The sequence below is a fragment of the Opisthorchis viverrini genome (genome assembly GCF_000715545.1).
Source record: "Opisthorchis viverrini unplaced genomic scaffold opera_v5_26, whole genome shotgun sequence".
NCBI lineage: Eukaryota > Metazoa > Platyhelminthes > Trematoda > Opisthorchiida > Opisthorchiidae > Opisthorchis > Opisthorchis viverrini.
Window position 1 is genome coordinate 2,471,304 of NW_008751683.1, and position 27,314 is coordinate 2,498,617.

The 27,314-nt window shown below is 43.9% G+C and overlaps 3 protein-coding genes across 3 annotated transcripts in view; 2 read left to right on the plus strand and 1 right to left on the minus strand.

Annotated features, from left to right (window-relative positions):
* The window catches only part of T265_02296 (hypothetical protein), a gene marked incomplete at both ends in the record, with an annotated part of 13,180 nt that extends 12,205 nt beyond the window's left edge, over positions 1-975 (plus strand). The window contains one exon of the mRNA XM_009166500.1: positions 560-975. Within this exon, the coding sequence (XP_009164764.1) occupies positions 560-784 (225 nt within the window). The remainder of the gene's footprint in view (positions 1-559) is intronic.
* Positions 1-2,123, minus strand: part of T265_02295 (hypothetical protein) — a gene marked incomplete at both ends in the record, with an annotated part of 12,028 nt that extends 9,905 nt beyond the window's left edge. The window contains one exon of the mRNA XM_009166499.1: positions 1,845-2,123. Within this exon, the coding sequence (XP_009164763.1) occupies positions 1,845-2,123 (279 nt within the window). The remainder of the gene's footprint in view (positions 1-1,844) is intronic.
* A 2,092-nt stretch (positions 2,124-4,215) lies between these two features.
* T265_02297 (hypothetical protein) lies at positions 4,216-25,488 on the plus strand (the record flags this gene model as incomplete). The annotated part of the gene is made up of 3 exons (XM_009166501.1): positions 4,216-4,395; positions 18,275-18,501; positions 25,212-25,488. The coding sequence occupies 3 exons, from the start codon at positions 4,216-4,218 to the stop codon at positions 25,486-25,488; spliced, it is 684 nt and encodes a 227-aa protein (XP_009164765.1).
* Positions 25,489-27,314: the final 1,826 nt, after the last annotated feature.

Consider the following 27,314-nt stretch of genomic DNA (forward strand, 5'->3'; position numbering starts at 1 on the left):
AGCTAGCACTAAGTCCCTCCCCCATCCACCTTTATTCTTTTCTTTACAATAAGGCTTTCAAATAAGTCATGGCTGTACGGCAGTGAAGCATTGGTGTTGAACACTGATGTCATGCCGTCGTTGATGATGATGATGATGATGATGATGATGATGATGATGATGATTTGATGTTCACAGGTTCGCTTAGTAGAGGTAAATTTCGGGTAGTCAAACTTAATTTAGAAAAGCTGCGAAAAGGGAATCTCAGACAAGTCAGGGAGGTTCTCAAGAGAAACTAACGACGTCCTACTTCTCAGTAACCTGCGAAGTAATTCCAACATAATTTCACGTTTACTGAAGTCTTTGAGGCGAAAAGCTGCGATGGGTCGATTTTCGTATGAATTGGGATGAGAAGTGATGGTCAATTATCATTTTTAACGAGGCCTGAAAAGTTATTCTTTGCAGACAATACAATCAAATGAAACACGATTTAGCGTTTTCTGAAACTAAGTCTTCCGACATGGAAGAGACTGGTGTCTTGTATAGCATCAAATTAATAAACTGCTCATCTCATTTTCAGCTCATGTCGGAGACACTGAAATCAAACCCCTCCGAGTTGGTAGCAGGTGGAAAAGTTTCGCTGGGAGACATCGCACTTTTGTGCACACTTGATCAGGTTGAAGCCGTTTATCCAGGATTTCTCAAGGAAAATTATGCAATATTTGTTGCTCACCGAGAACGTGTTTTGGCACTGCAACCAAAACTCGCGGAGCATATAAAAACCAGGCCGAAGACAATCGTGTGATACTCGATTTTTGGCACGGAAAGCCAGTTCCAAGTTGTTTCTTGAAAGTTGCGAATTTGTTTGCTTTTATTCTATACTTTGTAACAGAAAATATCTGATATTTATTTGATATATGCATGGATGGTATATAAACCACGATTTTTCTCCAACACATGAAGGGACAACGGAATAGACCAAGAAAAGTTGCTATGTACTGTTGTGGTCATTACAGTTTGGTTTAATTCCTTGGTTTTACTTCGCCATGTGTGATACGCTTCATCAGAGTATCATGCAGTGTTTCCTGGTAGGAGAGGGTCTATTCGGTTCGGGGTGAAATTCGTGCAAATCAATGATAGACAAAAGACACCGCGTTGAAATAAAAATTACATGAAAGTATCACCATTTTAAAAATACATTCAGTGCACTGATCACTCACCAAGTACGTAGTGTACAAATTTTACGGAGGTTAAAATTCATCTGTGGTGAGAAGGACACAAAACTCACAAGATTCCTGGAATTTTGACTAAATATTCATTCTGTCAGCCAAATTATGTTGCAACTTGTGAAGAATGCTGTATGAGTTTCGTTCTTCTTAGGAATTTCCCCTTATTGGGCGTTGAACGAATCTCCTGCGAATTGCGAACTAGATAACACTCGGTTGGAGTTTAGTTAAGAGACCACATTTGTGACTGCCAACGCGAGTGCGTGCCAGGTAGCCGGAACTATTGGAGAGGAGTCTCGTATTTAGAGTGGAAGGATACCTCACAGTGTGATCGGAACACGTCGTGTTTAGAAAATGAGCCGTTCATCCCTTTTTTGCTTACGAGCACTCCGAACCATCCTAACGTTTCTGCTTTACAGGAAATATCAGTTTTCGCTCATTTGGGGTCCCATATCTTGCGGATCAGAAGAGCGATTTTGGCCAGGATAGTGTAACCATGTTTGTTTAAATACCGAGAGCTCCAGTCAGCTGACAGCCTTCACCGTATAACAAGAAGTGGACTATTAAGGGATTTCAAAGCGGGAAAATCCAAATTGTCATGAGCGAATGAATTCATGTCAAGCATTTCTTCCAACATACTGGTGTAAGGGTGATACTACTGATCGGGAGGCACGCGAGTAGTATGTGTTGTTCGTAGAATTTCGCTTTGCGTCGATTGAAAAACGGAGTTCTGTTGCGGAATTCGCGGGGCCACTTTGTAACATTTGCTTTTATTTGACCGACGAATGATTGGAGGCAATGAATCCCCAGGAAGACTCGTTCGGGAGAAGATCTGTGTCCAGGTTTTGTAACTAAGATGCAGATTAGAGTTTTGCTTCCTTGTTCAATGGTCTGTAACCGGCATTTCCGAACTGGCATTTCCGAATAAATAACTCCGCAGCGAAGGTCTTCCTCCCTTCATTTGGTGCCGTGACCAGGATAAGGATGAAGATCCCGTGGCCGCAACCTTTTGAGGATGGGGATGTTCGGACCTTCCTGGAGGGCCTGGAGGAGGTGGCTGATGCTGCGGGGCTGGAGACCGGCCGGGGTGAGTTGGCAGCGCTGAAGACCCTCCTCAAGGGCCGGGCGAAGGCGGCCCTGGATGCGGCCAGAAGAGGCCTTCGGAAGTTGGACTGGGTCGCCGCGAAGGAAGTCCTTGAAGCGGAGTTCGACGCTCCGGCCGACCGCCAGGAGGCTATGAGGCGGTTCAAGACGGCCAGGATGGCACCCGGATCGGACCCGGCCGTGTTCTTCGCCGGCCTGCAGCAGTTGTTGGATCACGCTTTGCCGACGCTGGACGGAGTGTCGCGACACCAGTTGCTGTCGGATCAGTTCGTCGAAGGTGTGCAACCCGCGCTTGGTGCCCAGTTGCAGTTGGCACGAGCAACTTGCCAGTTGCTTGTGGAGGAGCTGGTGCGTCTGGCATGGGAGCTGCCCGAGGAACCACTGGCCACGTTGCAGTCGTAGGAGAACAGGGATGCTGCATCAGTGCAGGAACTGCAGACCAGGGTGAACCAACTCACCGAACAGCTGGCAGCCGTGAAGACGGAATTTTACGTATGCCCGGGTGAGTGTCCGTCTTGACAACGCCAACTTTCGTGTTTGTTCTCCGACGCATTATGTTCTCATTACAGTGACTTTGGATATAGACAAAAAACAAGACTACTGATCAGAACTCATTTATACTTGGCGTGCACAGTATATCACCCGTGAAAACCGCCAGAATTTACCGCTTGTAGGAAGTGGCGATGCATACGCAGAGGATGCGGGTACATAAATTCTGCTTGCGGAGTTGCATTATAGTGATTTCGGTCGAATGGAGCAGATGGAGTATTTACCAAGGAGTATTTACTGGGTATTTTTGATAATTGAATATAGGGTTCCAGAGTAAGAATCTACAGGGTAATGTATGAATCATACACATCCTACAGTTGGCGATCTTATAAAATTGTTCACAAAACACTGCAGCATGATATAGAGATGACTACCTTGAGATGCGATTCGATACGCACGAGACACTCTTTTGAAATCACGAAAAAGATTTAGTTTTACCAGGACGGCGAGTGAAAGAGTCAATTTCGGATTTTTTTTTCAGCAGAATTTCTTGAACCAGCTGCAGTATGTGGCTTTCCACATCTTTGTTTGAAAATGGAAATGGGATATTCTCCTCAGTACGAATCGATTAGAGTGGTGATCAGTCGCTCGTGGCTAAACGGCTAAGGATGAAATAGTCGCAGTGCCTTTCGACATAGATTGGCTTCACTTACAGGACGAGTGTTCAAACTAAAAGCGGAAGACCGCGGGTTCGAAACTCCATGGAGTTTATCGAGCTACACGCTGCTGAAAATTCCCAGTAAGGTGAAAGGGTTGTACAGTACTACTCAGCTTTTCAGCATAGACTGGCTCCACTTTAAGGATGAAATCTCAATCAAAAGTAAGGTATCCCACAACCTTAACTTTAACTAGATTAGTTTAAGCTTTGTCCAGAAATGTGGGTTATTAAGGAAGTAGTTCATGACAGCTCCATAATGATTAACGTTTCAAGGATTGTGTAAAGTCACTGTTTTAATGACCCCGCGGAACGCAGCGTATTGATGGCACGAAATTACTTCCTTCAAAGAAGCCCCAATCTGATCGTACTCAGGAATGATTCTGCTTCGATTAGGCCGTATTAGGTCACCGTATTTGTATGTTGTATGAATGATTCAGCATTCACGCCATTGTCCATTCTATGCATACAACTGACTTGCTTGGTATGGCTCTCTGTGATTGAATAGTGCCCTGCAGGGATGCTTAGAAACCAACCCTATCATGAAGTCCCCTACGGACTGATCAAAGACCTATAAACGACGTCGGCCAGTGTTCACGCGAGACTCGAATGTACTTCTCATTTATGATTTTTTTTCAACCGAATATGAAGTACATGACTAGCCTCATATTTCTGTTGACACAATATTCGAGACATCGAAGTATGTTGTCTTGTCACAACAAACTACTCACACGGTTGCTAAAAACCTTTCGACAGCCAACGACCGACTCTGCCCTTCTTCGGGCTCAACAAGTTGGTGTAGTTCCATCAACTTCATGTCCTACTGAGACACGAGACGACTTTTGTGTATCACATGAATATGAAGAATATTATGAACTGGAAGTGAGCTGAGTCTACCGTTTACATCAAAGTAAATTTAAAACGACTGTACTCCACCCGATCCGGCGTTTAAATGGAACACAAATTCATGGGGTTTCTGAGATTACACTCACACGATGGGAACCAAAATTCGAAACCGGTAGTGGCTTTTCCAGGGAATTTTACCAACCTTATACGTAGTGTGTAATGCCAAGATGTCGGAAAATCCTTCGCTTTGATGAATTCATTTAATGACGGGCTTACAGTGGATCGTCCATGTTCTGCGTAATCTTGACAGTGAATTGTGAAAGGTGCCACTGATTCCATGGCCAAGTTCAGGATGACGCTATCGGATGAAGCGCAATTGAAAGCAACTGTGAAGATCACTGTTAGTAGCTAGGGCCTACACTGTCTATGGGGCTCCGTCGATAGGAACAAAGATACGGCGCCGCTAGTGGATGGTAGCATCATGGAATTTGTTAGAGCCGACTAATCCCCACACAGTAGATACTCTCCGTGAAACCAAAGATAATTACTTGAGTTAACATTGATATGTGAAATAAAAAAATTAAGAAAACTGCTAGCACTAGTGTTAATACAAACACATTTCGAATGGCGTTCTAAAATGAAAGAGAGAATCAGTTATGTTTCATCGGCTAGGTTTTGGTTGGTCCTCATGCGCTTGATATCAATACTGAGCCTTCATCAATTCGAGTAGGGCAGCATATCAGTTACCGATGAAAAATCATACACTAGACAAGTGGTGGTGGGAAGCACATACCGCCGTTCTTTCCAGGCAACTAGTTCGTTCAACACCATTAGAAGCGGACACCAACTGAGCCCAGCAAAGAACACGCCGAGGGATAAATAGTCTCGCGGACGAATAGATGACAGATCAGCCCAAAAGCAAATGCGAAGGGTTAGGTAGATCGAATGCAGCAAGAGGCTGAACAAAAGTGGAGGGGGCAGAGAGAATCACCACATACAGAAATGACAATACAATTGCGGCAGATGAACACACTTCAGAAAGAATGCAGAGATTAGATTGGGAAAAAAGATATGAACTTAGTTAGTGGTGCAGAGTTTGAAGATATGTAGACAGTGAAATCAAGTACTACTGGTCGGCTGGGAGTATTAGACGAATTCATCATCATCATCATTGTCAGCTGTAATAACCGCGTACTCGTCGTACTGTGGTTGTAGCTGCCGCAGTTTCGTTCACGGATAGTTTGGGGGGGGGAGGATTAGAATAGCAAAATGGGTCCCCAAACATCACGATTTAAGTTACCAATGGTACGTAAGACAAATATGAAACACTATAAACACAAGCTTAGTGTTAAACAGCACACAACTATACTACTACAGTACCGGTGATACTACTGATCGGGAGGCACGCGAGTAGTATGTGTTGTTCGTAGAATTTCGCTTTGCGTCGATTGGAAAATAGAATTCTGTTGCGGAATTCGCGGGGCCACTTTGTAACATTTGCTTTTATTTGACCGACGAATGATTGGAGGCAATGAATCCCCAGGAAGACTCGTTCGGGAGAAGATCTGTGTCCAGGTTTTGTAACTAAGATGCAGATTAGAGTTTTGCTTCCTTGTTCAATGGTCTGTAACCGGGATTTCCGAACTGGCATTTCCGAATAAATAACTCCGCAGTGATGGCCTTCTTTCTTTCACTGGTAGGAACATACATGGTTAGAACCCAATCTCAACATGTCATCTATTTCTCTCTATGCTTTGTCAACCTGGCAGTATCACTCCCTTCCGGTTCCTCAAGGTGGCATCTCAGCTAGGCGTTAGAGGGTTGTTACAACTGAATAACTATGTTTTTGCACGCAATTCCTCCTACAGTAGATGTTGAAGTGAAAACTGTTCCATCGCCAGTCATTATTGCACATCCTATTTTTGGCTCGGCACCTTATAAAGTACGTAAAACTATATGTCTTGTTTCAACAGAAAAGATGCAGATGTCTTCCATACGGTCACCCTGAACAGTACTTTCAAGACAGGTTCATACTGCCCGACAGCTTTCAACTCAACTATTTACCACAGAGTCCATCCAGGGGCGTCATATATTCTAATACAATTCTTTACAGTAGATCAGTCCGAGTTGAAGCTCAAATTTTCACATCTTCTGACAGAAGATATATATCAACTTCAAGGATTTGTGGTGAAACTGACACGGGCACGCCTTATCGATCAGTGGATGGCAGTTACTCTACACAACCGACAATTCATACACCAGTTGGGAGAATGAAAGTTAGTAGCCAGTCTGCCCTGGTGACAAATAAGGTCCACTCCGTCACAGAAATTTGTCGTTCAGTGGTCACGCAGTAGCACGAAAGAGTAAGGATCAGCTGCGAGAGGTCTGGGTCTGACGAACCTGGGGCATCATCCAAAAAATACGTATAGTTCATTCGTGTAGGTGCATTTGTAACATGCTTTCGGTCAGCAGTAAGATCACGGCGAAATTCAAAGAAAATTCCAGGCAGGTTGTACAATTCCAGCTCAAATACACAGCATTATCGAACACAATACAAGGTGATGAGTTTTAGGGGGAGTCCATGGAGGCAGAATCTTCACACTGTTTGCCTATGCGGTCGTTTTTTTTTATCTAACAGCAAATCAAATGAGTAGTGGCTGTGAATGGAACAGTGGTAAAACAAACCGTGCCAAGTGCCAAAAACTCTGTTTAGGTGCGGAAATCCGGTGTAGAGGTCAAGTCATAAGCTGGAGGGATGGAAACACAAATGAATACACTCAACTTTTTTTCTCAAAGTCATCGGTAAACCAATACGAAAGCTTCCAAGTGCATTTAGGAAAAATCTGTCCACAGAAGTAAACTTTAAACGAATTCAAAAGATGTCCTGAGGATAATAACCGTTTGTGCGAACGATACTGCCCATCTAATTGATTTGAAAAGAGCTTAAGGCTAACCAGCTATCTGTGTAAGAAGAACGCAGTGTCATGCACTCGACCTTTTCACCATGACACTCTGGTACTTCAATTTCTTCTGGCTGAAGCCTATTTTCAGCCTTGACGGAGAGATCAATATCACCCACATCAACGGAGGTAATCTCTGTCCATCACGTCAATTAGAAAATTATTCGCAGATAAATCTACATTTGGAAGCGACAAAACATTGTGAAAATGTTCGTAAGTTACTGCAGATTCACATTTCTGCTGCGTCTCTTGGAGGCAACCATCATTCAAAGCACTCATCTCGTACTTGTAGGTTCAATTCTTTGAAGCAAATATGTTTGAAAATGAGAAATTCCAGCCGACCAACGTTTTGCACTGTTCGATCTCGGATGCACTGGACAGATATGTTGCATCTGTTAGTCTTCACTTAATCAGTATGGAATTAACTCGTCCACAAATCCTTCCTACTTGTAATGCGGAGTTTGTTTGTCGAGTGTTGTAAGTTCTCGTTTTTTTGTAAGATTCGCCCATGATCATGCTCACTTAGTTCTAGACGGGTTCCGTGTTAAAATTAGCACTGATGGGAAAGAAGTACACTGATTACTCACACCAGATTAGTTTGACCGGAGTGAGAAACTAAACTGACTCTGAAAATGCCTAAAGAGTTCATACAGAGTACGTGCATAATCTTTCAACTGCCTGGAACTGCTGAGCAAAACCTAGGCTAGAACTCAGTCAACTGGACATAAGAACATGATAAACGGGGGATTCAGGTAGGCTCCAGGTGATCTCTCATCTAATTGATATGTATTTGTGGTACAGTTGACTGCTCCGCCAAAGCTGACTCGTTTCCTATTCCTAATTTATGGAAATGTAAACAGCTGTTGACACATAAATCAAAACGGACTTATCGCGAAAATCCAAATTCGTCCGATTTATTCGGCAGAAGGCTGATGCACCGAAAGTGTGACCCCAAGGGCGTGAGTTACCCATCAGGCGAGAGACAAGTAAATAAACGGTTCAGAAGTTGGCTGTGAAAAATTCAAAGACCGTGTAGATGGGGACAAACTGATTCCACGAACTACATGTGTATCCTTGTAATCAAAACAAAAAGTGTCAGCTGTTTGGAAAATCGATCTTCCTCAGCCGGATATGTGTACCAGGATCGTTTAACAGCAAAGAGTGAACAGAACTATACCCTCTCGTAAGGCCGACGTCCTGCTCATACTCTGAAGAACGCGAATGATTCATCAACACAGTGTGCTAATACTGTCATCACTGTGTGATTTGAATGCGTGTAACGAAGTTTCTTGTAGCGTGTTTTTTCTCAACCCAATATGAATAGGAAAACGATACCGCACATTCGACCGGTTGTTTGGTTTGTAACTTTATCACTTAAGCCCACTCACCAAGACAGTTCATCACACTTTAGAATTCCTCGCATGCAAATAATGCAAGTGCACAAGCGTCGGTCCGCTAGAGCCTTATGCCCCTCGCGCAAGAACAGGAGTCAGACATCCCGGAGTGTTGCATTGACTGACAAATGCTTTCATGCTACACACAGGCGTCGCCCCTGTTCTGTCAAGCTTGGTATCCGTGACGCATCGCTGTAGCAGTGCTGGTGGGTAAGCGAGGATTTTTCTCAGTGGCTCGAGTCTGAAGGACCAACATAGGACGGAGTTATTCGTACTGGGGCGGCGTCACGTGAGTAGTAAAGTCGTAAAAAATTGGCCTTTCCTCATATCCGATTGTTATGGTGGCTTTCATATCCTATCCTCTGTGGCCCAGTTAGGAATTGCATGGCATAACCGTGGAGCTTCACACAACTCATAAATCTTTCAACCAACTGAAATGAAACTCCAAGTGTGTGTAAAAGCAGCTTGCGAACAAAGCCATGAAAACACAAATGCCAAAATTTAGACACAAAGCAGTTGCAGAATTTTAACTGAATAACAACACTCCCGAAAAGTGTGGGGCTCTTTTGTCCACCTCTCTCCAGGGCTTCCAGTAGGAGTTGATGCCGAGGACTGATGCAACGGGAACAGTGTATCACATGACCTAACAACAGTAGCAGCAGCAAACGTTCGTAGCTCGGAAAGGAGAAACTCGTTGAGGACACATAAGGATGAATACCTCAAAATCCATAAAGGGAGGATGAAGCACAGTTTTATACTCCAAATCTCTCAAATCAGTATTTACACACGGTCAGTGTTCATACCAATCGCGCAAGTGGCAATGTTGCCTGTTAGCATAGAGCATAACAAATTATTAGGATGGAGAAGCATTCCACTGACGCTGCTTCAGGTCGTCATTAGTAGGAACCTAATGCCAAACTCCGCACACTCAACACGGTGGAGATAATGGTGGAGAAAATGGTGAAGACACGTGGCAGTGGTGCATATTCAGCTCCCGCTGCCCCTTGATGCTTCCAGACATCTACTACACTCATTCACTTGGTAAGATTATGGCCAGTATTTGTCAGGCAGCTAAATTTCTCTAGGTTGTGAGGTCCTGCTAGTAGTTATGCTCTCACCTCATTGCTCAACTCATGGGGTACTCCCCATCGCATGTGAAAGAAGAGATCTACTCCCAGTAAATGTATCCGAGAAATGCAGTCTACTCCCACTTCTACATCACACTGTTTAGCTCGAATTACACCACTTTCAGGAATGCTTTACAGTTGCGTTTCGTTAGGGGGCGAAATTGCAAGTGCCTATAATTCTTCACTACTCATGAGTAACCAGAGTCGACACTTTTCATACTGCTCTATCCTGTGTGTTCATCTGAAACAGGTTTTCGACACCAGGGATATCTACTTACTTACTCACCTATCTGAACGAAGACACCCGAATCGATCACATGATCCCCGGCAAAAAGTTTTGGTTTGAGGGGTTAACGTAGCAGCTAACTCACTCGCCGGTATATGGCTGCCATAAATCCCAGTGTACAGTTGCACATCTGTGATGATTGTCAAACTTGGCAATACGATATGACCACGGCTACGCTCTTCCTTAAGGCTAACCAGCTATCTGTGTAAGAAGAACGCAGTGTCATGCACTCGACCTTTTCACCATGACACTCTGGTACTTCAATTTCTTCTGGCTGAAGCCTATTTTCAGCCTTGACGGAGAGATCAATATCACCCACATCAACGGAGGTAATCTCTGTCCATCACGTCAATTAGAAAATTATTCGCAGATAAATCTACATTTGGAAGCGACAAAACATTGTGAAAATGTTCGTAAGTTACTGCAGATTCACATTTCTGCTGCGTCTCTTGGAGGCAACCATCATTCAAAGCACTCATCTCGTACTTGTAGGTTCAATTCTTTGAAGCAAATATGTTTGAAAATGAGAAATTCCAGCCGACCAACGTTTTGCACTGTTCGATCTCGGATGCACTGGACAGATATGTTGCATCTGTTAGTCTTCACTTAATCAGTATGGAATTAACTCGTCCACAAATCCTTCCTACTTGTAATGCGGAGTTTGTTTGTCGAGTGTTGTAAGTTCTCGTTTTTTTGTAAGATTCGCCCATGATCATGCTCACTTAGTTCTAGACGGGTTCCGTGTTAAAATTAGCACTGATGGGAAAGAAGTACACTGATTACTCACACCAGATTAGTTTGACCGGAGTGAGAAACTAAACTGACTCTGAAAATGCCTAAAGAGTTCATACAGAGTACGTGCATAATCTTTCAACTGCCTGGAACTGCTGAGCAAAACCTAGGCTAGAACTCAGTCAACTGGACATAAGAACATGATAAACGGGGGATTCAGGTAGGCTCCAGGTGATCTCTCATCTAATTGATATGTATTTGTGGTACAGTTGACTGCTCCGCCAAAGCTGACTCGTTTCCTATTCCTAATTTATGGAAATGTAAACAGCTGTTGACACATAAATCAAAACGGACTTATCGCGAAAATCCAAATTCGTCCGATTTATTCGGCAGAAGGCTGATGCACCGAAAGTGTGACCCCAAGGGCGTGAGTTACCCATCAGGCGAGAGACAAGTAAATAAACGGTTCAGAAGTTGGCTGTGAAAAATTCAAAGACCGTGTAGATGGGGACAAACTGATTCCACGAACTACATGTGTATCCTTGTAATCAAAACAAAAAGTGTCAGCTGTTTGGAAAATCGATCTTCCTCAGCCGGATATGTGTACCAGGATCGTTTAACAGCAAAGAGTGAACAGAACTATACCCTCTCGTAAGGCCGACGTCCTGCTCATACTCTGAAGAACGCGAATGATTCATCAACACAGTGTGCTAATACTGTCATCACTGTGTGATTTGAATGCGTGTAACGAAGTTTCTTGTAGCGTGTTTTTTCTCAACCCAATATGAATAGGAAAACGATACCGCACATTCGACCGGTTGTTTGGTTTGTAACTTTATCACTTAAGCCCACTCGCATGCAAATAATGCAAGTGCACAAGCGTCGGTCCGCTAGAGCCTTATGCCCCTCGCGCAAGAACAGGAGTCAGACATCCCGGAGTGTTGCATTGACGTGCAAATGCTTTCATGCTACACACAGGCGTCGCCCCTGTTCTGTCAAGCTTGGTATCCGTGACGCATCGCTGTAGCAGTGCTGGTGGGTAAGCGAGGATTTTTCTCAGTGGCTCGAGTCTGAAGGACCAACATAGGACGGAGTTATTCGTACTGGGGCGGCGTCACGTGAGTAGTAAAGTCGTAAAAAATTGGCCTTTCCTCATATCCGATTGTTATGGTGGCTTTCATATCCTATCCTCTGTGGCCCAGTTAGGAATTGCATGGCATAACCGTGGAGCTTCACACAACTCATAAATCTTTCAACCAACTGAAATGAAACTCCAAGTGTGTGTAAAAGCAGCTTGCGAACAAAGCCATGAAAACACAAATGCCAAAATTTAGACACAAAGCAGTTGCAGAATTTTAACTGAATAACAACACTCCCGAAAAGTGTGGGGCTCTTTTGTCCACCTCTCTCCAGGGCTTCCAGTAGGAGTTGATGCCGAGGACTGATGCAACGGGAACAGTGTATCACATGACCTAACAACAGTAGCAGCAGCAAACGTTCGTAGCTCGGAAAGGAGAAACTCGTTGAGGACACATAAGGATGAATACCTCAAAATCCATAAAGGGAGGATGAAGCACAGTTTTATACTCCAAATCTCTCAAATCAGTATTTACACACGGTCAGTGTTCATACCAATCGCGCAAGTGGCAATGTTGCCTGTTAGCATAGAGCATAACAAATTATTAGGATGGAGAAGCATTCCACTGACGCTGCTTCAGGTCGTCATTAGTAGGAACCTAATGCCAAACTCCGCACACTCAACACGGTGGAGATAATGGTGGAGAAAATGGTGAAGATACGTGGCAGTGGTGCATATTCAGCTCCCGCTGCCCCTTGATGCTTCCAGACATCTACTACACTCATTCACTTGGTAAGATTATGGCCAGTATTTGTCAGGCAGCTAAATTTCTCTAGGTTGTGAGGTCCTGCTAGTAGTTATGCTCTCACCTCATTGCTCAACTCATGGGGTACTCCCCATCGCATGTGAAAGAAGAGATCTACTCCCAGTAAATGTATCCGAGAAATGCAGTCTACTCCCACTTCTACATCACACTGTTTAGCTCGAATTACACCACTTTCAGGAATGCTTTACAGTTGCGTTTCGTTAGGGGGCGAAATTGCAAGTGCCTATAATTCTTCACTACTCATGAGTAACCAGAGTCGACACTTTTCATACTGCTCTATCCTGTGTGTTCATCTGAAACAGGTTTTCGACACCAGGGATATCTACTTACTTACTCACCTATCTGAACGAAGACACCCGAATCGATCACATGATCCCCGGCAAAAAGTTTTGGTTTGAGGGGTTAACGTAGCAGCTAACTCACTCGCCGGTATATGGCTGCCATAAATCCCAGTGTACAGTTGCACATCTGTGATGATTGTCAAACTTGGCAATACGATATGACCACGGCTACGCTCTTCCGGTAATTTCCATTTTGTTTCATGTGTTTGCGACCGATGCATTTCACATTTTGTCAGGATTCAGGAAACCGATTTGTTTTATCTGTGCAATTGGAATTCCATGACCTTGTATGCAGGCGCTTTGGTCGGTGTGGTTCAAAGAACCAGGAGGCTGTATAGAGTCAGGAATTAGAGAGTCGTTTGTTATCACCAGTTTCTCTGGTGAACTCTTAACTGCATGGATTTGTAGACAAAATTGTCCCCAGCTCTAAAGCAAACGATATTTTAATTTCATTGATACACAGGCCAAGTCTTCCGATGCGCTAGATGCAGACTACCTTTTGAAATAACTTTCTGTATACAGCAACAGCACCATTCATTCACATCAGTTAGTGAGGGTTTAGAAAACGAATTTGATCTTGTAAAGTCGAAAGTCGCTGATAAGTTTAGAGTCTTTGAAACCTCTTCATTGCAAACAGCGTTTTCTGACGTGAGTTCGGTTATACAAAGAACACAGATTCAGTACGGCAACCTATGGGGATTGAGCGCTCAAGCCGAAAAAATTCTGATGCAGACTTTGGCCTCATTGGTAACTCACTCACATGGTAAAAGTTAACAGTAGCTTGTTTAACCACCCGTAATGATATAGCCCGAAAACTTTACACACTTCAGTTTTTATCAACAGTACCGAGTTGGGACGTCGCATGTACCCACCTGTTTATATGAAACTGATAGTTGAAAAGGGTCACAGGGCCTGGATATCGCGAATCGTACAAAAACATTTTCCATCCACAGACGAGACCCAGGGAGATCATCTTGGCCTTCCAGTAACTCTTCTGATCACTTCACATTGTTTTGACCTGAATAATACCGTTTAACGAACGCTTTTGTTAGCACACTTCCGTTAATACTTTTACAGATTCATCCTGCAGTAATTGATCATTGGCTTGCTCGATTAGTGCTGATAATTACGAGAAGTTTTGCTTGGGAATCTTTGCTGTGATTTTGGAGGGTTCGGTTGAAATATCCTTTATCCTATGATTAGTTTGTGACACCAAATCGCCAGTCTTCATGAGTGATTCAATCGCTTCTTTGAGTGCTGTTACAAACCCCTGTTTCAACTATTCATGATTCTTCTCACCTTAGTGAGAAGTAAAGCACTTGCTTCAGTGTCGAACAAACTGAAAATCACCTCATATCTATTCAGATCACTGTGTTCGTGTAGTAGAGTTGGGGCAATGGAACATAGCATCCATCAGCATAATATGATATCTCTTTTTTCCAGTTAGTGTAAAATTCAGGTACAGAAGTGAAATGTGAGACAGCTTTCGCGGTCGCTCAGCTTGTGGATAAGTTGGATGCTCAGTAGTTTTCCACTGACCTCGCCTCTTTTGCATTATGTTTAGTTACATATTACATTACGAAGACTACACTGTGTCCTATAGCTTTCAAGGAAGCTTCAATGAAGTGAGAAAGGCCATTCTACGAAGATTGGCCGAAGTGAATTTCGTGTACCTGTTTGTAGGAAGATCTATAGGCTGGGCAAGGCCACCAAGGGGTCAGCCGGAAGAATCACCAGGGTGATCAACTGGGTCGATCGCAGAGTTCAAATTACTAGCAGAAGCTTGGGATCAATTGGCTGGTTCACTGCGTCTAAATAAAGGAAGGTCGTCTATAAACAAATTTAGGGAAACTCCGGCCCGCTTAACTGGATGATCTGTATAAGATTTTTCTGTAACCGGCTTCCTCGAACAACTTTGTAAATGGCATGCCCAAACGTCATGAAACAATTATCGTCAGAGGACACTGGAAGAGGAAAATAAATCGTTTAACGGCCAAGCCTCGACAACAGCTAGCAACAACACTAGCTTTAGCGTGAAAGATTTCCAATTTTTGCAATTCAGTATGCCTATCCGACTTTGGATTATCGTGCTTGCTGATTGTGTGTGCTCAAGCTCCAATGTGAGATCCACAGAAGGGAGAAACTCTAATGATTACTTCTGTACAGGCGTGACACACTACTCATAAGACTGTTGAAAACTTTTCTATCTGAGGAAGTGTCACTCAAGCAGCCAGTGAACACGTGATCGCGTGAAGTGAATGGTACGACGGCAGAATAAGCGGCGCATCATCCATACTGCCAAGCACCCGCCTACATACTGCATACATACAAACAACCTGTTTCATCAACCTTAACGCTCTTTAGTTTGTTTCTCAGGGTAACGAATTACTACGTTTCGTACATGTTATCGCACAAATGGAATACTCAATTTCTATTTGAATACTACTTTCGATGACGACGTTTTCAAGTTGAATGGATAAATGTAACAAGCTAACGTAAGTGCATAAATTCACAGGATCTGTTTTGAACTAAACAGCATGTTTTTACTTCTTGCTGTTGAAACATGGATACTAAAACGCCTCAGTGCATGACGTCACATAGTTTATGTCATCATTGTGTCATCACTGGCACTGAGTAATATCTTCTGTTTTGAAACCAAGATGTATTCAATACAAAAACTAATTGTCTCAGTGTAGCAGTGTCAACTGATCCCTCTTAAGGCTTACCTAAAAGTGCCAATGACAGGTGTAAAGCTGTGCCTTGGCCCATAAGTTTAAATCAAACTCGATTTGACTATACAACGACCCCAATTATGTCGGTTAATAAACCTCACGCCTGGGCAGGTTAGACGCTGTGTGTGGTTCTGGAACCTGGTTAGCGATTGGTGAATACCCGAAGAAAAATTCTTCTAGAAAGCCCACCCGGAATTTCCGAAACCTGACCTCGATAACGTTCAAACCACAGTCACGTGAAAACCACTCTGGAAAGGAAGGTATTATAACGACGGTCAAAAACTACTGAAGAAATGCGATGTGCACATAATAGACGTACATGTAGAAATGGAATTTTTAATAAGGCGGTTGGTACCGAAGGGGTTGCCAGGAGAGTTCACAGATATTCAAGCGTCATATGACTCAGTAATTACAGCGCGAATTTACTGACCGGAAGGTTCTTGATTCCAACCCGACGTCTGCCTCTCGACTTTTCCCATTAGACTTGGGCGACCTGACAGTATCCCAGCTTTTGTGCTTCCTTCGGGTGGAATGGCAGTCGGACACCAAAAGGGTGCTACAGATGAGCAATTATTTATTATTTTAAGCGTGACATTTTACGCCAGCTCTTTCCATGGTGAATTTCGTGTACCTGTTTGTAGGAAGATCTATCTAGAAACATCCACTTATTTCAATCCAGACTATTAAGAAGAGGAAACATAAGTATAGAAAAAGCCCAAGGTCAGTCGATTGTAACCAAACAACTAATATGTTCACATCGTCTACAGATTCCTGCTAAAACACTGGTATTTTGAGCTTGTTTTCGAATGAATCGGAAATCTGTGCGCTTGTCAAAAATGTGCTCTAATACGTTAAAATTCTAGTCGTGCTACCCCTGATTCAGGTAGCTACTTTGCTACGGTTTTGGGGAATTGAGTGGCGTCTGGCCGGTTATTATTGTCTGATTGTTTACCTCATACGCAAGCAGGTTCGTGACACCATGTAAGCATAAAACTCTGAGAATGTCACAGAGAGTTCCAGACTCAACTAGAGACATTTGGACACATGAAGGTCAAGACGGGTGAGGCCCAGAGACAAATTGTGGGAGGTCAGCATTTGTTTACAAACACTTTGCTTTTGACGGCGTACGGACATCTGGTAAGTAGTTGCGATTTTGCTAATGGGTGGATTGTCTTATTGGACCATTGTTATCAGGGCTAATACCAGGGTGCGGTGGATACCTACTGATGAGGCATGCGAGTAGTATGTGGTTTTCTCGTAAGCCCCCTTCGCGTCTACTGAAAAATGAGATTTATTACGGAATTAGTGGAATCGCTTTGTAGCATTCGTTTACGTTTAAGTGATAGTCAATCAGTATCCAGGAAAGTTCAGGAGGACCTGTTTGAGACGAAGACTGATACACAGTTTTTACAAAACAAGGTGCATATGTGAAGTTTGCTTCCCTCTCCAATAGTCTGACTGTTCAATTGGTGTTTTCCGATAAGTAACTCCGCACCAAAGGCCCTCTTCTTTTCATTTGGTACCGTGGCCAGGATAAGGAAGAAGATTCCGTGGCCACAACCCTTTGAGGATGGGGATGTTCGGACCTTCCTGGAGAATTTCGAGCAGGCTGCGGAGGTTGCTTGACTGGGTACCGACTGGGGTAGGTTGGCGGCGCTGAAGACCCTCATGAGAGGCCGGGTAAAGGCGGCCCCGGATGCGGTCAGATGGACTGGGCCACCGCGAATGAAGCTTTTGCAGCGGTGTTCGACACACCGGCCGAACGCTAGGAAGCTATGAGGCGGTTCAAAACGGCCAGGATGGGACATAGATGCGTTCCCACGGTGCTTAGTTCCGCTGATAGCTGGTTGAAAGTTGTTCACTTATTTTTCAAAAAGTGTTCAGTCTGATAGGATACAGAGAAGACCGCTATGATCAGATGGACACGGCGCAAAAGAAGGTAATGCAAACACTCCAACCAAAAATCCCAGTTCCATCAACACAGCTGTAGGTGAACCACTTTGTGAAATCAGTGGTTTCTAGACATCGACATTTGGTTCCATGACCGTAGTGTATATCCTCTTAGAAGTCGAGAGGCAGAGATCGGACTCGAGCCACGGACCTTACGGTCAATCAACTCGCACTCTAACCACCGAGCCATTTCGTCATAGAACCCACCCATTTCGGATGACTTAATTTCGGTTTGCATCTAGTGACTGTCAGTCCGATGAACGATCGTTCAAAGTCCCTTTATGGACAATTTTGTGGAGGAGCACATGGAAGCAAATAGTTTGGATCTCACAACGGCTATCCAAACTTGAGTCAAAACAAATGACCGATTAGAAGCAACCTACAGGACGAAACAAATGCGCAAAAAGTTCTAGGACGTTTCAGACTAGACAGACAACGACTTCTAAATTATGTTGGTGTATCTTCCGTTGTCCAAACCTTCTCATTCAGTCAGAGAGACTGAAATCATCCGGATTACAGTCAATGGTAAACAAAACGTCTGTTGTTGATGATGATCGGTTCCTGATGATCGGGACCATCAAATGGTCCAATCAGGATGATCACCATGTGATTTGCCAAGGTAACGGGCTGGTAGTCTGCATCGCTATTTTAGCGAAGCGTCCAGATAACACGCCTGTCGCTCTTGTCAGAGATATGGCGTTTAAATTCCAGCAAAAGTGAGCTGCACAACACCGAAGAGTTCTATTAAGCTAGCTGCTAGCATGTAGTTCCCTCAGTGTTGGCTAGACACAATCGACAGGGATAAAACCCGTTCAGATGACAGTGGTGCTGCCCCGATCACTTCCTTTGCGACTTGTGGTCTGAATCCAGTCACTCTCCTAGACTCCACTAATGGAGGGGATTTTCTGAGTGACACTTTATCGAAACCAACAATATTCACCAAATAATGTGACTAAGTGATTCCTTTCTCTTTATTTATGCTCCAAAATACTCTTTATATTGCTGCTTCATTCAGGTTTATCGAGGCACACCATCCTTTTAAAACCGGCTGTAGCAACTGAATGAAACAAAAACCTCAGCCTGTGAGTACGCCTTCTCCATATTAATCTGTACTGACCTTCTCGTGTTAGGCTTGATTTCTGCTTAAACGGGACGAAAAGATGTTCATTTTGTGAGATTTATCATGCATTTAGACTGAACGTCGTGTCCGAATTGCACCAAACTCTGTTTAGTACGTTTTAAACAGTCACAAAAAAGTACCGCTTACATGGTAAAAGAAACAGCGTTGTACTTATCAAAACAGCACGCATATCACGTGATGTTAATTTCAAGGTGCTTCGAATCTTGTTCCAAAGATTCTTTCTCCGGGTACAGATTACGAATCATCACGAATTACCTAGTGTGTCTCCAAGGGTAAATGAAATCCGACGTGGATCATAGGTGGTACTTTGCATTAAGGGTTGTCTAATGTAAACAAAGTGCTTTTTTGGACTTTCGTAGTAGAGGAGCAAATGTTTTACGGTCATCGGTTCGCTAGTTGGTTTCAGTACCAAACTTGAACACCAAAAAAATCAGAGTGCTCTCCTTTGTTTGGAAGTATTACAATGTGACCGCTTTTCGTCTATGTTACTTGTAGCCTGTGAAGTCCGTATGCAGAAAAATGCGTCGAAAGAGACCGAATAGTAGTCCAAGGGAGCCAGTGTGTCCCCATAAATGCAACATGTTTCACAAAGCCCTTGTTTCGAAATGACTTTTGGTGAATGTTTGTGGAGTTCGTAAGTCCTTAGCCTTACGATTTATTTTTTTCCTTCTCGAGAGTCGTCTGTTGGCCACACAGATCGGACACATAAATCTGGTTATCACTCCCAGGCTGGTTCTCGGGGAACGACACGAAATTCCGTAGGTGTGCATATTTATTTCCCAAAATATCAGCATGTCAGTCGAGGGGCTTTTTCGACACATACAAATATGCTACGCACTTCAGCAGCAAGGGAGGGTGATAATGCAACAAAATAGAAACCGAAGGACTAATAAAGACTACGCCCCAGCTTAGTTTGGGAAATGAACACCTGGCAGATGTTTGTGAACTGACGTTTGCATTTGCGTTCATCCTTCGATGTGCAGGGCATGTTGATTACCTTAGGCTCCCCAGGCTAAAGGTCACAGTAAGGCGCAACAAGTGGCCCTGTCGACTCAATAAGAACACTGGAGTGAGGTTTACTTGAGCGGCATCTGTTTCACCACTAGATGACTAGAACGAAATGACGTTTTAAGTACAGTCGAAGTTCACAAGGAAACACGGAAACGGTCTTTAAAATTTTGGTCGATTTGGCCATTGTTGGCAGAAGCAGTGAAATGTTTGTCAGTTCACGCGACCCAAAAGAGCACATTTCAATCAGATATAAGTTGTTCACAATGGTTTCTCGTTTCAGACCCAGTGGATCCTATTCTAGTCCATGGAAAGTGAGTTATCATTTGCAAGAGGGGTGTAGCGTTGAAATCCAGGTGTCGTTAATCAGGTCATGTTTCCCGGTTTTTCAAGCACACAGCACTTGTTAACGGGGAGTCTCTCGATGACCGATTAGAATACTGAAGAGCCAGAACGACTACTCCCAGGGGGACATTGATTTTTTGAGTAGAAAATGGTGGATACAACTTCCGTCTGTGGTTGCACTGATCAACCCGATCAATGAGCTACTCCGATGCGTACCGTCAGTTCAGTTCAGACTTGGAGTCGCAAACCATATACCATCGGATGTTTAGATCTACTTGTTGTGGGCAAGAACGAGGTCCAGTCAAAGTTTCACTACTTTAAACATGTGGCATTTCACGCCTCACCAAATAGGAAATCTGATGCCAGGCTTGTTTCGTCAGAAAAATGATGGACTGTTCCTTTTCGGTTGCTTCAATAAATGTGTTCAACGCTAACTTTGTTTCAGTGTACGCCGGTGATGTTGGGAACTTGGAAACGGCCTGCTTCGATTAGATTCAAAACGGTTATTTGAGAAAACCACTCCGTTGGGTAAATTATTGGGTAAAAAGTCCTTAAAGTCAAGTATCACACAAATACAGTCTACATGACAATAGAATATACGAAGAAATAGTCAGCGAAATAATACCACTTGATATCACTCACTGTCAGGACTTTAGAGTATTCTGTTTAAAGGTTGTGTGAATTCACCTTGATTCTTGCTAACAGTGTCATCATTGTCAGCTGTAATAACCGCGTACTCGTCGTACAGTAGTTGTAGCTGCCACAGTTTCGTTCACCGATGATTTGGGGAGGTGGGGTAGGTAGCTGCGTATTGCACGCGGGAGATGATAAATTGGTGCATAAAACCAGCAATGTCAGTGTGCTGTCAAGTGGGGAGTTAGGTTGGGAAGGGAGCTATGCATTGAAGGCAATGGCTAGAATGTTCCAGTCTGTCAAAAGACTTCAGTTGTAATGCAAATGGGATTGAAATCAACTAAATCGCTTAAAATGGGCCTTGGCGTTTTGGCGTCTGCATGGAAAATTGGGTCGAAACATTGCATCATGTTGATGACCAGCACTTCACGCAAGATGAAGCACGTTTGAATTGATGAAGAGATATCTCTTTCTGGAGAGCAATCTAAAATGTTTGCATTGATGAAGAGATATCTATCATCCAGTGACCTCTGTTTGGAGAACAATCTAGAAGAACACTATCCATAGATTATGAAACGAAAACTTGTTGTAGCCATCTATCGCAGAGAATATTTTCCCTCTCTTTAGTTTTTGTTATGTACGTATCAATTTCAATAACAACACATGGACGCGTCCAGGTTAAATTTGATTTGAACACCAGAAGAGAGTTTAGGTGAACGAGCTTTACATTTTCGAAGGGTTAGTGGCTGTTCAACATCCCCAGAGAAGGTTAAAAAGAGTTTTCCAATGAAATGAATTTGAGTTCAACTGCGTGTTACAAATTTTTGGATGTCACGTTGTCGTGAGTTGGTATTGGTGTACTGTTGGTCGCGCTTCCGTGCGCCAGTGCCATAGAAAGGATGCTTGGGTGCATAGTTTTGTGTTTGAAGACGTGAGAAATGGGAAGCTGTTTCGTTATTCCTGCGTCCTTAAGTAATTTTGCGGCGTCAGTTGTCTGCTAAAATCCAGTTATTCTCGTAACCATCAAAATGCATCGCGAGGAGATTCAGATGCTGATGCATCACAATCCGCAAACGTTGTGCCAATACTTACAGTTCCCAAACAAGCACTAAAAAATCAAGATGATACTTAATTTTCTCACAAAGGTTCTTATCATATCTACAGAAAAACAAATCCCTGGATGTTGCGGTGGAGGATAGGAATTTAATCAGTAGGTACGTGTTGTCGAGAGGAAAATCCTTTGGGTGTTTCAGAAATAATGTGAAATTTTCACCAAGACCATTATCAGCTGAGCGGCGACTGGCTGATTGTATATCATTTGGTACTACGACATCTCGAATATCGTACGAACTGAAACATCAGGCAGCCTGTGTGCAGCGCATTCAATTGAAGAACATCACAGACGCGAGTTCCAATTCATTCTCCCGTGGAAACCTAATCGACTTGCAAATGAGTGTATTTTTCGAAATCAGTTCTGTTTGGGTTCAGGTAGAACATAAGGTTGACGGAAACTCGGGGACTTCGCCTGTCCGGTGAGCGCCACGAAGAGCGCAACTGGTCGCGGGCTATCGGAGCGTTTTCAGTAACCTTGAGAGTGGTTTCATTTATATCACTGAGATATTCAGTCTACTCTATCCTAATTCAAAGTTACGAAAACGGCCCTTGAAAAGAACTACACATTCCTTAACAGGGTTGCTTCCAACCTCCCTGAGAAGTGGTTCATTTTGTGAGAGGAAGCGGAGTCTTCGGTATTTCCCGGTTGTTAGCACTGAACTTCTGCAAGTTTGTAGCAATCCCAATTTTTCTGAGAACCTGTAAAAGACAATGTCACCGTGCAGGCAAAAGGGCAGTCAATGAAGAAGAATTGCTTTGCTCCACATCTTGATGAATCAACTATTTCTGACAGTTTACCAGTGGGAGTAGTTATCCTTCAGAGATGTCTCCCGGGAAGAGAAACTGTTGAACCAAGGTGAGATTATGAAGACTTCAGCGCCAGGTTCTAGAGGATACCGAAATAAAGTTGTAAGCTTAGGGCTGGCTGCAGCCATTCGTGACAGAAAAATGTCACAAAAGATGTATAACACCTGTGTATTGTTGGACATAGAATTTCAAGTTCTTTCGGTAGGTTAACATCATAATTATACAGTCTTTAATACCAACCAGCACTCGTTGCTGAAAGTAGTCAAATCTCAATTTTCTCACCGAAACTTGACGAGCAATGATTCATTTTAAACGATTTTTGTTGGCAAATAATGAATAGACGGAGAAACCTAACAAACGCTCCGTTACAGAGATCGCTGTAGGCCCAAGGGATCGCAGTCATCATGTTTTGGCGACAGCAAAACTGTAGCATGCTGCCCAAGGTCATGTGATCGATATCAGGTCTTAATTCAAATGGTACTGGTTGTAGAGAACTCACTGTATCTCACTGTAACTCACTGTTATCGAAGCAAACAGTGGAGAAACATGACATTAGGAATACTACCTCTCTGTAGACGTTGATTTTCCGGTTATCTAGTTCACCAGAGAGCCTACCTGGAAATGATTCGATGGTTTTGTTTTCAGAATAACTTTTAAGAAAGGCGAGCGATATATCAACGACCGGAATCATTCTCGGGCATTTTTTGTACAAGCGGTGGATGCTGACTTTCCACACACATGTTTGGCGCACTTTAGTTGCGCACACATAAAGGTTGTTGGTGATTACGGTATTCCTACCCTTCTTATGTGCGTCACAATTTGCCTTGAGTTTTGAAAAATGTGTGGAATATAACTGATCCACACACACACACACAGTTTGATGCACCGTCCACCTCATGGGGTGATTACGGTATTCCTACCCTTCTTATGTGCGTCACAATTTGCCTTGAGTTTTGAAAAATGTGTGGAATATAACTGATCCACACACACACACACAGTTTGATGCACCGTGCGTCCACCTCATGGTCAAGACCACGGATATGCCTTTACTCACTGCTTAGTGGTGTTCTACAGACCTAGTTGCCGACCGGACACTGAAATACCGTAACGCAATTAGTGTTGTTAGATTCTGTTCACTTACCTCTAAATATATCTAGATCCAGCCATTTGATGGAAGTAAACCAGAAGACTGATAAAAATCCCTGCGCTGTATTTCGAGCGCTGGCTAGTTCCAGGAGAAGCTACTACAATCAGCGGTAACTGAGTAGGGATTTTTTCATCCTTTCTCTTTCTTGTGCAGTAATTAGTACATATCAATTGGTACCCTAATGTATACTACGACTGCTGTCAGTCGTATTAGGTTGTAGCTCGTCTCTTAGCCGCCTGGATCCTTAAGGTTCACAGTCCGAGGAAATTTTGCCTGACATGACATCAGTTGGCCGGTGTGACATTTTTCTTCGGTTGACTCGCTGTACGTTTTTTACCTGGTGCCTATAAAAGGGTGAGTTTGTCTCCCAGACTAGGGAGAGATTGCATACAAGAACTTTACTTCACTCAGTGAAAATATATATATATATATATAATTGTATTAAAAGCCCTACAGTGAAGAGAAGAGAGAAAGAGTGGGTGAGGGAGGGGACCTAGTGCTGGCCTATGTTAAGCATTCTGAGGTGCCTACACATCCAACTGTTCAGACAGTCTTGAAAGAAACTGACACCACGAACGCCATTGACATCGATTAACCGCCATTTCTTGCAACGTCTCCGGCAAGGCACGAACGGGGTCACGGGGACCCCATCCTGGAAGTCTCACAACACCAACAACATCCTAACTCTTCGTGATCTTTTTCACGCCTTTCTGCCAAGTCATGCGCTGTCCAACTCGCGATTTGCGCCATTCTGAAGGAAGCACGGAGAACAACACTCGTCACAGTAGACGGTGTTTCGGCATGCGTAGCACGTGACTGAGCCATCGTAGTTGATTATGCTGGATGTCTCCCTGGATTGAAGTACCTGCAGTACAATCAAATACCCGTTTTCTAATCACCTCGTTACTAACACGCGGACGCCATCCAAAATCAGCCACGCTTCTGAGGTATCGGTGGCCGAAAACCTGAAGACGCCTCACATCATCTGTCCCCAGAGGCCACGTCTCGCACCCGCACAACAACACAGTCCTTACTGTAGCTTGGTACACACTACCCTTAAGATCTAGTGATGTCTTTTTGTCGCCACAAGTGCCGCAAATTAGCAAATGTGCTTCGAGCCTTTGAGATGCCGAGGTATGTAAAGTATTCCACAATCTCCGGTGATTCTTTTTGAGTTGTAAGGGATATGTTCGGAGACTCCACGTTCTGAAGCATGACTTTGCACTTTGAAGGTGCAAGGTGCATGCCAAAAGATTTTATGATGGTGGTCAGTCTATTCAACAGGACTTGTGCTTCACTTTGGTCTTCAAAGATGAGGGCGATGTCATCTGCGTACTCCTGATCAACAAGGTTCTCACCAGCAACAATCTGAACATTGGAGTTTTGAAGACCTCCCAGGGTAAGCCTCATAATTTCATCAATGACGAAGTTGAAAAAGAATGGAGAGAGTGGACAGCCTTGTTTGACACCACTGATTACAATCTAAGAACGGCATCCATCGCTATCTGAACAAACTGGTGGTAGTGGGGCAACTATGTGCAAGTCCTTCAACAACCTTATCGATGTACTGAGCTGCATTATAGCGATGGAATTGGCACGTTCCATTACTCCAAGAACATGGGGTTACGTATGCCTTGGAAGAGCAGATGGCCCTGTCCAACTTTTGCGGAACTAGGTAAAAATTCTACGGCGTTCTCATAGGACTGTATGATGTATCGAACTAGGAGGTGACGGGACTCCAAAGGCCTAAGCAGATCTGACAGTTGCGTCGTATGAAACTGACCCGAAGGCTTACGAAATGTGATCAAACACCAAACTGTCACAAGAAAAATCGCCGAATAGTGACGAAACAGAACGCGTAACTGCTTGGATATAGAAATAGAATCCATAGCATTCAGCAAGCAATTTATGAGGGCACTGAACAAGAATGGATGACACGAAAATCTGCCTCATTTGAATTCGGATTTGGGAGCTTGGAAACTGGAGTAACCGAAGCGTAGCAGAAAAGAGATGGATCACACGCAGATGATAGCAGCAAGTTGAACTACTGAGCATGTGTGTTGGCATTCTATGAGACTGTCCAAACCCGGCAACGAACGGATTATATTGGTAGTTTCCTCACACGTAACTGATCCCATCAAGCTCCATTAAAATGGCACACTGTGGAACATGGCCCTCTATTCACGTATTTTGTAGCAGATAGCACCTGTATCCGGTTCTGTTCGATACCCAAAACAAGGCCGCAGTTTCTCTTGTATATTTCCCTCCACAAACCATCGGGCACAGTAGATGCTGCATCCTTTCGCCTTTGGCGGTTCAGGGTCCGAATGACAATGTAGTGGGCCCAGTGACTGATTCCGGTTGGCCGGCACATGACGGGCCTCCTAGCGACGGCATCGGACAGATTTTCACGTGTGTAGAGAAGTCTGCGGCGTGTGGAGGTCCAAAAACGACTGGACTTGCTGCAGTGTTATGATGCAATCACCGCGCAAAGGCTAGGTCAAAATTATCGACTGAGCTGTCAGAACTGGATTCCAAGGGCTCGCTGCAATCTACCGTTTGTTCGGACCAGACTCCATAGTCGTCAGAATCGGACAGAAGTGGAGCTGTTTAACCGATGGTTTAGTCGGAGCTATTAGGTGTTGACTCATCCATCTAGGGTTGTCAGTTAAACACACGTAGCTGAATGACCAGAAAACTACTTTTACATTCTCGCAAGCGGCTTGGTGCGCGTGCCACTATACGGATGTAACTTGTCAGCCAAGCGCACTAGCGACTGACTCCTGTTGGAACCGGCGAGGACCGAAAACCTTAACTCGCCCAGGTTGTCTGCATAATGCTGGGTAAGGCGTGTCAGAAACAGGCGGAGACAGTCGACACAGGCCGATTGGACGACAATGTTTGGAGGTGAACTCGACGGTGGGCTAACGAGCCAAGCCTCGATTTACAGCACTTACCACAGTCCTCACATATTATCCCCACGAGTATATTGGTTAAAACTGCTCAGATGTGCCGGTTCGATAGTGTTCCGTTGCAGAAAGTACGTGGAAACCGAACAAGGAGTTTGGCCCTGTCTGTCTTAACTCACCGGCACCGCAATGTGGTTCAGCACGTTGGCTAACGAAGCAGCATCACCGCTACATCAATAGTAAACCGCCTGAGTTCTCATTTGCAAGGTACGGTAGTCCCCATGGATCCCAAATCATGAGCACCGAGTTTAGGACTTTCCTGGAAAAGCGGTTCTTCAAGTATCGGACGAAAAGTCCTCATCATGGCTAATCGAAAGTCAAAGCCGTCAGCTATCCTAAAATCATCATCGTAAAATATCAGGACGG